The sequence below is a fragment of the Agelaius phoeniceus genome, chromosome 2 (genome assembly GCF_051311805.1).
Source record: "Agelaius phoeniceus isolate bAgePho1 chromosome 2, bAgePho1.hap1, whole genome shotgun sequence".
Taxonomy (NCBI): domain Eukaryota; kingdom Metazoa; phylum Chordata; class Aves; order Passeriformes; family Icteridae; genus Agelaius; species Agelaius phoeniceus.
The window spans coordinates 19,579,296-19,594,531 of NC_135266.1; the positions used below are offsets into that span (position 1 = coordinate 19,579,296).

General features: G+C 43.3%; 1 protein-coding gene across 4 annotated transcripts in view; it reads right to left on the minus strand.

The window, feature by feature from the left end:
• The window catches only part of FRMPD4 (FERM and PDZ domain containing 4), a 403,725-nt gene extending 390,571 nt beyond the window's left edge, over positions 1 to 13,154 (minus strand). For 3 of the 4 annotated variants that reach the window (XM_077173134.1, XM_077173132.1, XM_077173146.1), the window contains exon 1: positions 5,379 to 5,491. In XM_077173134.1, the coding sequence (XP_077029249.1) occupies positions 5,379 to 5,476 (98 nt within the window). In that variant the 5' untranslated portion in view covers positions 5,477 to 5,491. Of the gene's footprint in view, positions 1 to 5,378; positions 5,492 to 13,131 lie in introns of those variants that run through there. The other variant, XM_077173143.1, reaches the window with a different exon arrangement.
• Between the last annotated feature and the right edge of the window lie 2,082 nt (positions 13,155 to 15,236).

Below are 15,236 nucleotides of genomic sequence, written 5' to 3' on the forward strand. Positions count from 1 at the left end.
AAGTTGGAGTAGGCATCAGCACACTAACTGTGATAGCAGACCCCAAATGCCACAAGTTCTGAGTAACCTCATTCCTGCAGCTTCCAAACCAGGCTCGATATCTCTGCGGCACAAGCTGGGCTTGCAGCAAAATGCAGCCTCTCAAACAAAACCCCAGCTGGTTAATGGAACCATCAATGCTCTGCGGAAAGATGAGACAATTCCTGTATTGACCCAAACCCAAAGCACTCCTCAATCTAAGGTGACCTTCAGCTTTAGATGAGCAGGAGATGCAGAGCAGCATACTGCACATCAAAACGCTAAATGCTCCTTGCGGCCTCTCTGCCTTCTTCCCTCCAGTCCCAGGCACAGCTGAGCCAAAATGTCTCTCTTTGCTCCAAGAGCTGCTGCCTGAGCCCCAGCCACCCCTTCTGCCAGCACAGAAACAGCCCCACAGCCCTTGGGTAGGCACAGACCCTCTCACCACATGCCCCCCTCTCTCCCATCTTCTTTCCTGACCTCCTGTGGCCCATCAGCCATGGCTGGGCACCTGACCCCAAACTCAAGGGCCTTACACAATTGCACAAGAAACTCTGCTTCAAACTAGCTGTGCAACAGCTAATTACTGCTGATAGGTGAGGGACTGTTACTGGAAGGGTTTAGGAATGCACATTCTACCTCCTCAAATACCATGGTGCTCATCCTGCAGCTGTGATCACAAGTCTGTCATACTTGTGACAGAATATTGCAAGGTGAAGCTCTTTTTGGCTTTAGGCATTTTATAGCATCTGCCCCAAAGTGAGAGAGAAAATGGTTGAATAAGCTCCAGAAATTCCTATTACCAAAAGCAAGTCTGCACAGCATTTAAAATACAACTGGGGTCACTACAGTTCTGAGGTGTTGCATCAAGTGGAGTTGCTGGTTTTTTTCTCCTTCAGATTAATTTATCATATTATAAGCTATTGGGCTACCTGCCTCAATTCTGGAGGAAGTCATAGCCACATCCAAACCTATGACCAGAGCCTGAAAGTTTATGTGGAATTTAATAGGAATTGAAGGTACTTCAATTAGCACTTCTTAGGGATTGGCCTGGACACAACATATTCTTCCCCTCCAATGTAAAATGCTAAAACTGAAAGTTACCTGTTTTAGAGATCTGTACAGACCTACTGTGTTTTACTGTGTTTACCTGATATTGCTATCTATGTGTCTACCTGCCATTCCTAACAGCTTGTGAAGATGCTGGCAAATTTCAAGGTTATTTGACAGAGTAGCAGGAGAATCAAGAGAGTTTAGTTTGCACATGATTAATGGAAAGAGGAAGTGAGGTAGAGAAACGACAGCCACCCATGCTGAACCAGTGTATGCAAGGTGGCTCAACCTCAAGACATAAATCTCCAGGGAATCAAAGCATAAGACTGGTTGCACTGCTCGCTGAACTGCTTCTCCACCACCCTGAAATCCATCAAAAAACATCTGCTGGAAGCTTTCACTGCAAGTGGAGCAAGATTCTCAGTGAATCAAAGGCTTCACAGACAGCTAACAAATCATAGACCTCCTAATGTGAAGGTCAGGCAGCTGCTGTGTTTCTATTCACATATTAAATGAATAATACTTATCCTAGAACTGACAGAACAAGCCATGTCACTGCCAAAGTTCATCCTACCTAACAGTGACCTCAGTAAGGATTAGACTGAGTAGTATAAAAATACTTATCTCCAGCTTAAAAAAAAAACCTAAACTAAATGAAGTGGAAGATAAAAGTCACTTCAGCATCTTAATATGCATTATCCTGAAAGTTGTAGGCATATAAATGTTGGTAAGAAAAGCTATAGAAAGAGTTTCCAAAGTTTACTGAATCCCCTACACCTTCACTCCCCGTGCTTGTTTCACAAAGTGGAGCTGAACTCAGGTAGGGGATCTACATGACTGCAAGAGAAAATTATATTTGTACAATGGTTTATTATGTACTTCATTAGGGCCAACTATTTTCAACCATTAGTAGCCATCTAAATGGACACTGAATGTTGTGTTATGGAGGGAGGGTGGAAGCCACATGCAGAAGTATAAATGTGTCGAGGTTTGAGAGGAAGTAGGTTTTCTGGGATATGCTGTGGTCACCAATAGGTGTCCAGATTTTAATATTGGCACCTGGTGTGGCCACTGGGGACAATGGATATGCCTCTGAGAACACAGGGGTTAAAAAGCAGAGCACTCCCAGGGGAAGCTCTCTTGGGTTCTGGCGAGGAAAGAGTTCGGATCTCTCCCCCATCCAGCTGCTGCTGCTGGGCAGGGCAGGGGCAGCCATGCGGCCGGGTGAGGTAGGCCGGGGCTTGGACAGAGATGGGAGGTGAAGAGGCCCCAGCATGGAAGGGTGGGAGAAGCACCAGGAGGTCTCGAGCAGCCCCCCCAGGAGAGAGAGAGAGCACAGCCTGTGCCTGTGACTGCTGCCTTGAAACTCGATAACATGTGCCAGCAGCACAGCCAGGAAGGAGAAGAAGGGGAGGGTGCAGCGAGAAGGTGTCCGGCCGCTTGTGGGAGCTTTTAACCCTTCTTTGGTCAATGAAAACTTTGCAGAACATTAACCTTTCCTAGAAGAGAGATAGAGATGAAATGGAAGAAGGAAATGTGCAAGTGTGAAGGTCTGGGCAAGTGAAAGATGCAGAAGAGTAGAGAAGAATCTTAGGTGGGAAGAGATGATGGAGTGGTTTTAGCTGGACTCTTCCTGTTATAGGCATGGACAGAACCATGTTTCCTGTGACACAGAGACTGCATCCAGGGGGAGGCAATGGCTCAGAGCCAAGAGGGTTCAGTGTTGAGACCCCTCGGCCCCAGGGGGTGAAATTTGGGGGGCACAGGTGTCCCAAAGGTGAGACTGTGCTCTTTTTGGAACGGGACAAAGCATCCTTAAAAGGACAACCCTAGAAGCAGCTCTGGTCCATGTGCAGTGGTGAGAGCACTGGGCATGGAAGGAAGAGGTCACGATGGCAAACGTTCTCCGGGCGGTGCCACGAGTGACACGGAAACACACGAGGTTTCAATGGTGTTTCCAGGGGAAGCCTATGGCACAAGAAGGACTCCTCTCCTCTTGATGAACTGAGAATTGATTATCTAAAGGGTGGTGATGGACTGAGAGTTGAAATTTGGGGGATGGATGTATTGGAATTTGCTGGGGGGAGGAGGAAATGTTTTTGGAAAGTTTTCATTTTCCCTGTGCTTTTCTTGTTACTTAGAGTTGTAGTTTAGTTAATAAAGTTTTCTTTTCTTTATTTCTAAGTGGGGGGCCTGCTTTGCTTATTCCTGGTCACATCTCATAGCAGAAACCAGGGAGAATGTTCTTTCATGGGGGCACTGGCATTGCACCAGTGTAAAACTGTGACAAAATGATACTTCAAGATTTATTTTAGCTGAGACTAAACTGAAAACAATAATAAAGAGACAATATTATGATAAGAAATGGACACTGTTCGCTGTCCCAAAGATTCATATCCACACTGCCCTAATTTGTTGTCTTCCTTTATATGGTGCCCTTTACAGGTTTTATTTTGGTCTCTCTAACAGCAGGAGAAGTGTAATTATTCTTGCTGGAAGCTGATGTGGTTTGTGCTATCTCATTCCTTTTCCCATTGATTCTTAGCATAAATGAAAGAATACGCTGTAAGGCAGCATTTTTTTTTCTCAAAAATGCAGCTTTTTCTTTGTGTGCACCAGCAAAGCACTAAACTCAGACTAGGGGGATGGGATGGCAGCAACCATGGCAGCTCTCACCTGTGCCCATGGGAAAGCTTAAGCCCTGGCACCAGTGGGAGTGTGGGATAGCTCCCAAGCCTCCTGCTCCCACAAACCTTGGCAGAGGGGCTGATTAATGGGGTCATTTATCCCAGATCTAAGTTGGCATACATTCTCATGTGTGTGTATATGTGTGTGTATATATATATATAATAGATAATAGATTTTATATATCTATATATATATCTGTCCTGCAGTACTGTGTGATAGGAAAGGAAGTTGTGACCAGTGCCTTTGCAATGTCTGGGCTACCTGCTCATAATGAGCCCCTAAGAATATGCTGGTATAGTTTACAGCTCTTTACTTACTCCTGAGGGACAAAGATACACTCCACATTCCCCAAACCAGGAAAGAATAGGATGCCTTTCAAACAAAGAGACAGGGGCACACGTCCAAGTGCATCTGCCAAAACTGAGTACATGATCTTGGCTCAGAGGAATAACTTGGATGAGAAAATAGGATTTAATTCTCCCTATTCCCTTGAAAGAAAGAAACAGAAACATCGTGGTGCAGTTAACACAGCCATGGCTGAAAGACCAAGACTGTGGCCAATTGTACAGCAGCACAGCAGCCAACACACAGCCTTCCAAAAGAAGTCCTTCCCCCTCCCAGACCCCCCTCCTTCCCAAACCCAGAACTTCCTCCCCATTAAATCCTTTTTAATCTACAAAGATCAAGGGATCAAGGAGCAGGTGGACCCAACACAGCTTTGTACTGTACCCTAGCTCCCATTAGGAATGAGGGAAGCCTGGTCAGGCAGATGAGAATTGGAGGTCTGTAAGTGTTGTGCGATTCAGGTTTTCACCTGACAGCTTTTGTATCAGAAAAACATCCTTTCCAATTAAAAAATATGATTGTTTATATGTCCATATTACTGATTGTGAAGGATATATGAATATCTTTGTACATTGTTAAGTAGTTCTAAAGATTGTGCTGAAGTCTGGTGTGTGTATGATGATCAAAAGAGAAACCCTCAATTAGTACTGAAATTCAGCCAGGATTGTACATCTTATCAAAGATTAAAACCAAAGAAAATTTTGGCATTGTCACTATGCTAGCCTAAAATCCTGTCAACATATATTTTTCTATGCCAATCTTTCTCTCACCTCTCCAAACCCATCCTCTTTGCTGCAGTTTTGGCAGCTGCATATCAAGGTGTTCAACAGCAAAAGACACAGTATCTAGGTAGAAACAAATACTCTCTTGCCCTCTTATTCTGGGCAGGATTTTTAAGCTTTTAAGAGAAGAAAGAAGCAGACTCTCCTACTGCCATTAAAAAAATTACATGCATTACCATATCAGCTAGTCTGGAGCTGTCTTCTCTTTCAGAAATTCACCCAGGTCGAATTTTTCCTTCTTTCAATTGCTCCCAAAAACTTCATAGCCCCCTGTGACACCGCACATGCACAAGGGGTGCCCACCCTGTAGCTGTCCTCTGCCCAGGTCACCCTCTGAGGGGCTGGAGGGCAGCTGCTGCAGGCACCTCCGCCATGCTGAGGGACACACGGACCTCAGTCTGTCCCCAGGTGATGCAGCAGCAGCTCTCAGCACCATGGATCAACCCTCTGCCAGCACGGAAGGCGGCTGCCAAATTAAGTGTTGTTACTCACGGGCAAAACTGCTCCTCTTCCACTCCATCCATGACTTCACTGATGTCCCAGGGAATGCAAAGGGTTTGCTTTTTCCCACTGCCAAAATCCCTGTCCATGATGGAGGCGGGAATCTGTCACCGACCCTGCCCTTGGCGGGAGCAGGGAGCGCATGGAGCCGCCCTGCACCTGCTGCCCCTCAGCTGGAAAAGGCTGGTGCAAGCTGGGCTTACTCTGTCAGAGCAACTCGGGGGAAGGAAAATCACACAGATGAGAGAAGGGGGGAGAGTGGTGGTGAGTGCATGGAGCCCAATCACTTTACATCATTTTGCAAGTTGGAAACCAGATACAGCTAAGAGGTCATGTGCCCTGAGTGATTTACAAACACAATGTCTGAACGAGAAGCCGCATGAGGTTTTCTTTTCAACAGAAGCAGTGGCTTTTATTGGTAATTTGTCCAACATCCAGGCTTAGAGATTGCCCATCACATATAAGGGAAAGTGTTAAAGCACTTAAAAATATATTAAATCACTGTTGAAACCCACACAGTTGGGGGATGGTGCTTCCTCCAACCAGTTAGCAGAAGTGTAGGATTTAGCACTTTCAGTAACAGACTGAAAGCCTCTCCAAGGCAGCAAGCAGAGCCTTGGATCCTAGCACTCATATTCGATAAGGAAAAATAGCCTCTTTTTCTGAGCCAGCCCAATTTACTACAGGGATAAGGAAGATGACACTGTGAACATGGCTCTCTGTGTATCCACATTCCCCTTTCAAGTGAAAAATGAGGAGCACAGCAGCAGTCCTCCACTCGGTGTTGAATCAAGCCAGGATGCTGGCAGGAGAGTCTTACACAACACAGTGAATAAAGCACATCCCTTTCCTCTTGTACCTTTGTCTGGATGGGGATAACCATATAATGCTTGTAAAAACCAGAAGAGGGTCTTCCCTTACAGAAGAACATTGTGAACTCACATTTCAAGTGCTTAAAGTCCACCTAAAAGCAACTTAAAATGCAATATGATCAGAGAGGAAGCGAAAGCTATCAGGTACTTAGCCAGCAAGAAAAGGAAAGAAAGAAAGATCCTGAGCACAGGGCAGCAGGCTGAATATCTCTGGAAGTCTTACCTCCAATTATGGAATACAGAGGATGATTTAAAGGGATATTGTAAATTCAAATTCAGTGTTTTAAATAATTTATAGTTAGAACTTCAGTCCCTTGAACAGTCTATCCCTACACTGGTTTAGCTTCTCTCATCTGCCTAATATGTTTCACACCTCTCTTCTAAGCACAAACTGAATTTAAAGAGGCTAGAGATTTTCTTTGAGAAAACAAGCTCAAATTTGGTAAAAAATGAAGGAAACCTTTGGCACAAAAAAAGGACTTTTTGTCAGAGGAAGGTCTTTTAAAAATCTGCAGTGGCCTCAGTATCTCCTGGGGCTGAATATCACTCCATAGCTCTTAGCTGTGCTCTGGTCCTAATGGGGAAAAATGTGCAGAATCCTTTCACACCAGCCACATCATGCAGGCAAAAAAAAAAAAGCTAGACAAATCCTTGATGCTGCAACAAGATCTTGTGCTTGGGCCACCACAAGTAATTCAGGTGCACTGTGCTTAATGAGGGAGGGTTACATTGCACACTCGATAGAAAACACAGAGTGAGGGGGACAGTATGGAAGGGAAGGAGGCAGAGATCCCAGAAGAGGAAGAGCATCCACCTCTTGGCCACAGCCTTGGGAGAACCAAGGTCTGAGAAAGGGGGTTAAACTGTGCCCTGCTTGCTGCTTCTACAAGGCAAATGATCTTTCACATCTATTGTAAGCAAGCTGAGCTGGGAATCACTGTTGGCCTTCTCAGGGTAAACCAGCTCACTGAGTCTTCACACAATCTTCTTCTCACAGCCTTCACAAGTAGATACTCAGAAGCAAGAGCTTCCCACTGCACTCAAACTCTGGCAGAAATGATGGTGCTAGTCCAGCTGGGCATTGCCCACTTCTGCCTCTCCACCTCCTCCTGACTGTCTCTTGGTGTATATAAAAACTGCAAGCCTGGAAATAGAACTCTCTATTTTAGTTTCACCACCATTTGGTACTGTGAATCTATGACACGCAGCCAAGGCTCCTAGGTAAAACCACAGTGCAAACAGCATTTTAGTGCAAACAGCATTTAGAAGGACGAAAAGAGTTTGGACTGGGATACTGCTGCCCTGCACCAGAGGTGTTGCAGAGGCTCAGGGAGGAAGGGAGTGCTGTATGACACAGCAGGTGTCTTGGAAGTAGTTCTTATTCTGAACCACAAAAAATAGGTATGAATTAATGATATAGTTACTTATTCCCTCTGTCTAGGCCTCCTTTCCTAAGTTACCTTAGGGAGGTGCCTAAGGTATTTCTGACAATACAGATCTCAGACAGCACTGTTTTAATCTGACAGCATTTCTATTTCCCTCTTTAGCTGGACTGTGCTTGGTGTTCTCTCTTCCTACCACATCTAAAATAAGGACACTGCAGCCATTTTGACAATCCTCATATTGAAATTCCAAATGGCTGTGAGTGCAATGCAGGAAACACTTTAAGGGACTGTGGCTCTTCAATTATTTACAACAATATTATACATCCAGTTTTGTCTTAACATAAATAGCATCAAATGGGAGCAGAAAGAGAATAAAACATTTGAGCCTATTTTTGAGACACCTAACATGCCACGGAGCTCCACACCCACCCTCTGAGATCTGTTTGCTCCACTCCCTGCTGCAGCAGAGGGTGCATTGGTAATCCTGCCAGGGAAGAGAGAAAACCTTGCCTGGAGCAGACAGTACAGTCTGCAAGGTACTTTGCAATTATTACTGAAAATATCCAACTCTTCTGTTTCTCTTAATGATGGCTCTAGAAGCATTTTACTTCATGTTTCATTTTAGTTTGAAAATCCTGGCGTGGCTGGCACCGATGCAAATGACTTGTGCCCCCCCAGAGCACAGATCAATGTGTGGGTGATCAGTGGGAGACCAGATGGCTTCTCTGAGCCCTGAGTGTGCAGGACCCCCACTCCCAGTTAAGATACTCTACCAGACTTGTTACTGCTGCTTCGTTTTTCATGTATCCAAATCAGCAGTCAGTGGAGATTTAGGAGCACTTCATCACATAAAATTCTCACTGCAGGAGTATTTGGAGTCTTTACCAGATGACTGGTGAATCTCAGGATCAAGACAATACATCTGCTCTTGCCTGCATGTATTACAAAGTTAGGAAATGCAAGACACTCCTCTCTCCCTGAGAATTGCTAGGACAGTCACCACTCACTCCCAGGGGCTCTGTGGCTTTAAGCAACCCCCTGCAGGTAAGACTGCAGCAGTAGGGGAGAAAATACCACAATGGTTTCTCTCCTTTGAAACCCATTTTCTAAATGTAAATATCAGCCCAGAAGTATTATGATGCCTGTATTCCAGAAAGCTAGTTTGCACTGGCCACTGACATTTAGAGGAAATACCTCTCCTGTACAGGCCCCCTTCTGGGATGCTTTGGCCCACTTCAGGCACAGCTGCAGTCCCCCACTAACTCCACATCAGAGCTGGCTGTTCCCCTCACTATCACTGCCCAGAAAAGCAAGTGATCTCTTTCAGACTATTTAAGAGAAAATATTCAGAAGGGAAAGGAAGAAAATTGACCTTATTTTGCCTTAGACGTGAGAAAATATCCCCTTGCTTAGGTATATGACTGTGTTGGAGTAATTTTCATAACTTGCTCATAATAATTAAGGAAAGTTAAACACAGCTCAGGGAGATGCCTTCATATCCTTAATTTGACTTCCAACAGCAATTCCATGGAAACATATGGAACTGCTCATATAAACAGAGTTACAGGATGTGCAAGCTTTCATGGCAATGGCTTGCTCTACATCCCATGACTTTTACAAACCTGAATCTTTGCTGATCAGTGCTCTTTCTTTGGAAATCCCTTCTGCAAGCAGGAGCCTGGTGTACAGTGCAGTCTCACAGGCAGGCTCTGTGAGTTAATGAGTCCCATGCTGCACAGCCACTCACCAGACATTTTCTACACAACCTCATTATCTCAAACTCAGTTGATAGTTAAAAAAAGAAAGAATGGTTAAACAAAGGAAGGAAAAGGGAAAAGATAAACAGGCCAGCTTAGCTGTTGAAAAGCCTTTCAAAAATACATTCAATAATAATTCAAATCAATTTTTTCTTCTCCCTTTTAAAAAGAAAAACACCCAATCCAAAAGTATTTTAAATAGCTTCACCAGCCCTGAGCATTCTCTAATACCTTCTCCCCTTCCTAGAACCTGGGAAAATAAAGTGCCCTAGAGAATACCTAATAGCAGAGTCTGTTGCTCAACCACACTCCTACCAGAGAGCATGTCTGATTGCAAACCCAGTCCAGGTAGGAGAATTACTGAGGAAAATTATATTCTCATCCTTCATGTAGCCCAGTCCTACTTTCTTAAACCCCATCAGGGAGCTGATAGTGTTTAGTGCTGCTTGGAGCTGCCTGGCATGGGCTCTGCCATACATGGAGGAAACTACTGGCAGCTTCTCACCAAAGCCACTCCTGTAGCCTCCCTGTTATCTTTTGGGGAGTAAATAAGTTTGAAAATTAAAAAGGAAAAAAAAAATTGTTGCGTATCAGGTATATCAGGATTACGTGGTTAATTTTCACTGTGTGAAAAGGTTGATCAAAAACAAGGGAGTTTTTTCTTTTGAAACCTTATCTCTCCTCGCAGATAAAGGAGAAAAGGAAATCTCTTTATAATTAGTCAAATTGGTTTTGCACTTTTCCTTTCTAGAACATATATCAAATGAGGAATATTTCTAAAGAAATTACCATCATCTACTGCAAGGCTTTTTGGAGGCTGTTCAGTATCTAGAAGGTCACAGCAAATTTAGTGATATTTTCATTCACAGGTAGCCTTCAAAAATACATTTAATTGACATTAGGAACTTTAAGAACTTGTATTGTGTCTGACTTTTTGAGGAAGACAAGACACAATAACTTTTTTGTTCTCATTACATTAAATTGAAAAGTATTTTGGAGATGGCACATACATCAGTCTCTGGTGTTCATTCAGGCACCACAAAGGTGCAACCCATAATTTGGAAGATGAATGCAGGCCCTGCCAGGGGATGAAAGTGCCTGGGTGCTGTGTCTGCAGGGATTCTTGGACACAGAGTGCCTCCTGAAGGCACTGAGAGTCACCTTTAGATGGGGACCCTACTGACTATGGGCAAGTGTTTTAAACAGAAAGTATCACCAGTTCAATAGCAAATAATAATGTTGATTCAGAGAACTCCCTTGGAGCTTCTACAGCTTTTCAGTTCCAACCATTTTAACCCAGTTGGTGTCAGAGAGCAGAAAATTGGTCACTGCTTACTTAATTTTCTTTTTTTAGAGTTTGAAGCACAATTTTGAAGCTGGAATTGAGACTGCCCTATGCTGGGCACTATACAACAGTAAGAGTTAGTCAATAACCACAAAAGACTGCAATATAGATAGATGGGAGGTGGAAACAGAAATAAGACTGAAAGAGACTCAAATTGCCTGAAGCCACACAACAGCAAAGAGCAAGTCAATATCCTATAGACAGAATTGGATTTTACCTTTTAATCAGAAACATACCTCAATTTTTTATCATTTATAGCATTTTACTTCCAACATCAAACGATAGCTTCATAAAAGCAAAGCAGTTCTCTGACTTGAAACACTTTCTGGGTTCCTCATTATCTCTGGTAAAAGAAACCTAATAGAGAAAAGCCAGGAATAAAGGAGTAAATCATTGGTATTGTTGCTTTTATTATTATCATAGCTGCCTTTGAGCTTCCCACAAATTTTACATACAGCTGAAGTGAAGCTGAGCTTTTATTTCTTTCATTGATCTATATGGGCAAAATTATATCAAGTCTCATTACTGCTTTTTAATCCTTCCCCTATTTTGAGTCTTGTTAGCTGGGGAGGAAAAAAGAGAAAATGCAGCTGACTTTTATCACTAAAACTCAACAACTGTGAATAAAAGAAGAACAGCACATCAGACACAGCTGGTCTGTGTGCCATGCAAACTCAGCCTCGGTGCTGCCAGCATGTGTGTGGTGTCACACCAAAGCTGACAGTGAGATGGTGGCCTGTGGACATTGGCAGCTCTGGGGACAGCCAGCACCCTCCTGTACTTCTGGGCCACTCTGGCTCTCCCGAGTCCTGTGTGGGCTGTCTCTCACAGCTTCCAGGCTGGGGGAAAGAGCAGCACCAAAATGTTGCTTTGCCCTTCCTTTTGAAGCAGATTTATCCTCCACGTGGTCATTGTCTGTACCCATAGTGTGGCTGTGCTGGAGGAGAGGAGGATCTGTTCAGAGAAATCCCATCTTTTTTCAAGACCAAAAGAGAGAAAAAACATACAGACACTGTGGTGTGACTCTGAATCCCCTGTAAAGCTGATGGAAAAAGAATAGATAGATGGAAATGCAGGCCCTGCAGCAGGACAGGGTGTGTGCTCTCCTACCAGCTCTCCTGGAAGAGCTCCACTCTGTCCATGGGTTGTAGTGGGACTGGGAACGAGAGTGAGCCTCAAGCCAGGCCTCTCAGAAGTGCCCAACTCATTCTACCTCTGAAGAATTGCTAGAAAACATGATTCTGCATATTTTGTAAACCCATGTTCTCTTGCAACATCATTATCTCATTAGATTGGGTTCCTTTATAGTTCTGAAAGATAGAGAGAGCCCTTTGAGCTTCCTGGATGGTGATGAGACAGCAACTGGTGGTACCCTTTATACACTGAATTTTATGTACCTTCTTGTGCCTCATAAATGTGACACTTTCCTTGTGACTAGGTAGTTGTTTCAGTGTTTACCAGGTGCTTCTGCCACAATATTCTATTTTGCTCCTGAGACTATAATTCTGTCACATATACAGAGCTGACTGTCATATATACAAAGCTGACTTAAAGTGAGAGAACGGGAGATGAATTCCTAAACAATAGCATTATTGTTTTCATAAAATTGTCCAGAGGGAGGACAGATTTGGCTACTTTTGTTGATTTAATCTTTTGCTTTTTTCACTGGATGGGTGAGTCAAGCTGCAGGAATGGGGACAAAATTTGGGGTGACGAAAACAGTTCTCTTATCTAAGCCTTCCCCTCTTCCAAGTCAAAAAGAAGTATCTGGAGTTGGAGTTCTAAACAAAGTTTTAGAAAAATGGTTTTATCAGGCATCACAGGTTCTTTTAAGAACTTCATCAGTTCATGATGAAATGAGCTCAAAGATGAGATGAATGGATCAAGTCAGCCTGATCTACAGAAAAAGAGAAGATATAAAAAAGAAGGTAATAAACACATTTCAGCTTGTAATTAGTCTATCAAAAGCTCTGCTTTCTCTATAGTCCAAAATACGAGAAAGATTAATGAGATTTTTTCAAAGACTATTTGTATGATCATTAGACTCTTCCTTTTATTCACATTGATTTTTAACCTTCTCTTATAAGAACTTTTTTTTTTTAATTATGTAAGGAACATTATTAAGCATCTCTTTCCCTTTTTGTAACATCTACATGTGTGAACAGCAGACAACTTATTATTAAAGCTTTGAAAGAGCCTCAAAACATATTGCCTCTGATACTGCTATCAACAGATGAAGGGTACAATGTTTTAACCCACCATCTCCCAAGCTGTTTCTCTCATCCTCTATGCACCTGTCTTTCCTGGACCACAGCAAGGAATATTAAAAGCATATTTTACTCTGAATAAATTATACAAAGAATTTAATTTAGAAAGTAGACTCACCCAGACATGGTAGTTCTTCCATCCCAGCACTCACCACCTCAGAGCTCAGAAGAAGGAGCCCTGGTGCAGACTGCTCACACTTCTGTTCCCTCTGCACGTGTGATGTTTTGTTTCTGTGAGCAGGCAAGATTGCAGCTCCAGCCTGGATAGGATTGCTAAATGTTTTGACAGTTTGAGAAAAACCCTATAATGCAGCTTGTTCTCATATTGTAAATGTAACTGTTTGCATAAAAATTCCCAAAGACACTGCTGGAAACTCTGTTTAATTGGATTGTAAGATCTCCTTGCATCATTGAAAGAGCACAATCAACAAGCCCTACCTACAGTTGCTTAAAAATGGAAGCCATTTAGAAACAATAACAGCCAACAAAACCAATCTAAACCACTACAGTGCTAAAGGCCTTGTTATTGCTTTACATCCTGCACCCTAATCTGCAGGCATTGGGTGGATTTGCTATTTTTTGGCTCAATTCTGTCAAAGCAGTGAGAATGGGAACCACACATAATGCAGAGAGCTCCAAACCTGGGCATTATACATGAAATATAGGGATTTAAAATCATGTAACTCTGTTTTCCAAACCTAACAACAGTTGCTGTCAGCTGCATGAAGAGTACAAATCTGAAATCTGCTGCCAAATCAAACTTGAGCCTTAATGTCAAAGCCCAGATTTTATAGAAAGGGTAGATGTTATTAAAAAGACAGCTAATCAATCAATTACCGACACTCAGCTTCTCACCAGATCTGGTGCCATTTGTAACACGTATTGAGATCCTTGACTGGAATGAGATGCAGCAGAAAGGCAAAGAATGATTGTGGGCACTCACAGCCTGGTGATGAAGTGCCAAGGAAATGTCAATAGCAGTCAAACAGTAATTTTCCTGATTACAACATGTAATCTAGGCTCCCCTTTCCTTGGGGCTGATGCAGAGTTTTAGATCAACAGCTTCAGACAACTGAATTACAAGCTGTGGCTGGGTGAAAAAACACATTGAATTCTAAAGGTACACCTCAGTAACATTATCTTCAGCGGAGCATAAGCACATCCTTTGTTTTATAAATGTGTTTAAGCGCCATCCTGATGGGAATATGTTGTTAATGAGGCTTATTACAGTAATTTGTATTGGAGTCATTTACAGACCTGAGTCCCAGTGTGTTTGGCATAGCACAAGAATTGGAGTATCAGTTTCTCTGCTCTCTGAATTGCACAGTCAAAGTATGGGAGAGAGAAACAAGTGACTGGCATAGAGAGATGGGAAGTGGAGAACAAGCAGCAGGTATGTGCATGGCAATGGGGCATTAGAAAATAATGAGGCAAACAGGGGTCAGTGGACATGGAGAATTGCTTTCCTCCCTTTCATCTAAGTTCAGATCTAACCAAATCTGTAAATTTATGAATTTGAGTCAGTTGCCCAATACCATCTGCATCCTATGCATTTATCTGGATCACCAACTGATGATGAAGATAAATCATACTTTAACACACATCTTCATCTCCTGGTGCCGCAATGGTGCCCCAAATGAATAACTCAGATGTAGACATTGTACAGAGTCACTGCCCATAAAAAGTAATAAAAGAGAAAGGACTACTTTTAATCCTAATAATAATAATAATAATAATGACTCCCACAGTAACTTTAGCTGAAGGGTGTACATTCAGAGTGTGTGAAGCTCCTGTATTTCTCCAATTGCATGGCAAGTGAGGCAGGAGCTCCTGGGACAGCCTGGAGCTTGGGCAGAGAAGGCTTATCCCCACACAACCCATGATACTGGCACCTTGTGCTTGGTGCTCAGAGAGAGCCCTTTGCCCAAGCCCTGTGCCACATGTACAACAGCCCTGCAGCAGTAACATGTGGGTGAAGCCTGGTCAGGCAGAAGGTCCCTCCACACAGATTTTGCCCTTTCCTGCAGCGGGTTGCTGTGTAAAACTGGTGGGGAGCTGCCATGCATATGACACTGTGTGAAAGACTGCAGGTCTTGCAGCTGTACAGTGCTTCCTGCCTCACTGGCACTCACTCCTGAGCTGATGTAGCCTCACTACAGGCTAGGGCTTGCTTTACTGCAGTCATCTCATTATTCTAGGGGACCAATTTGACCTGGAGTATAT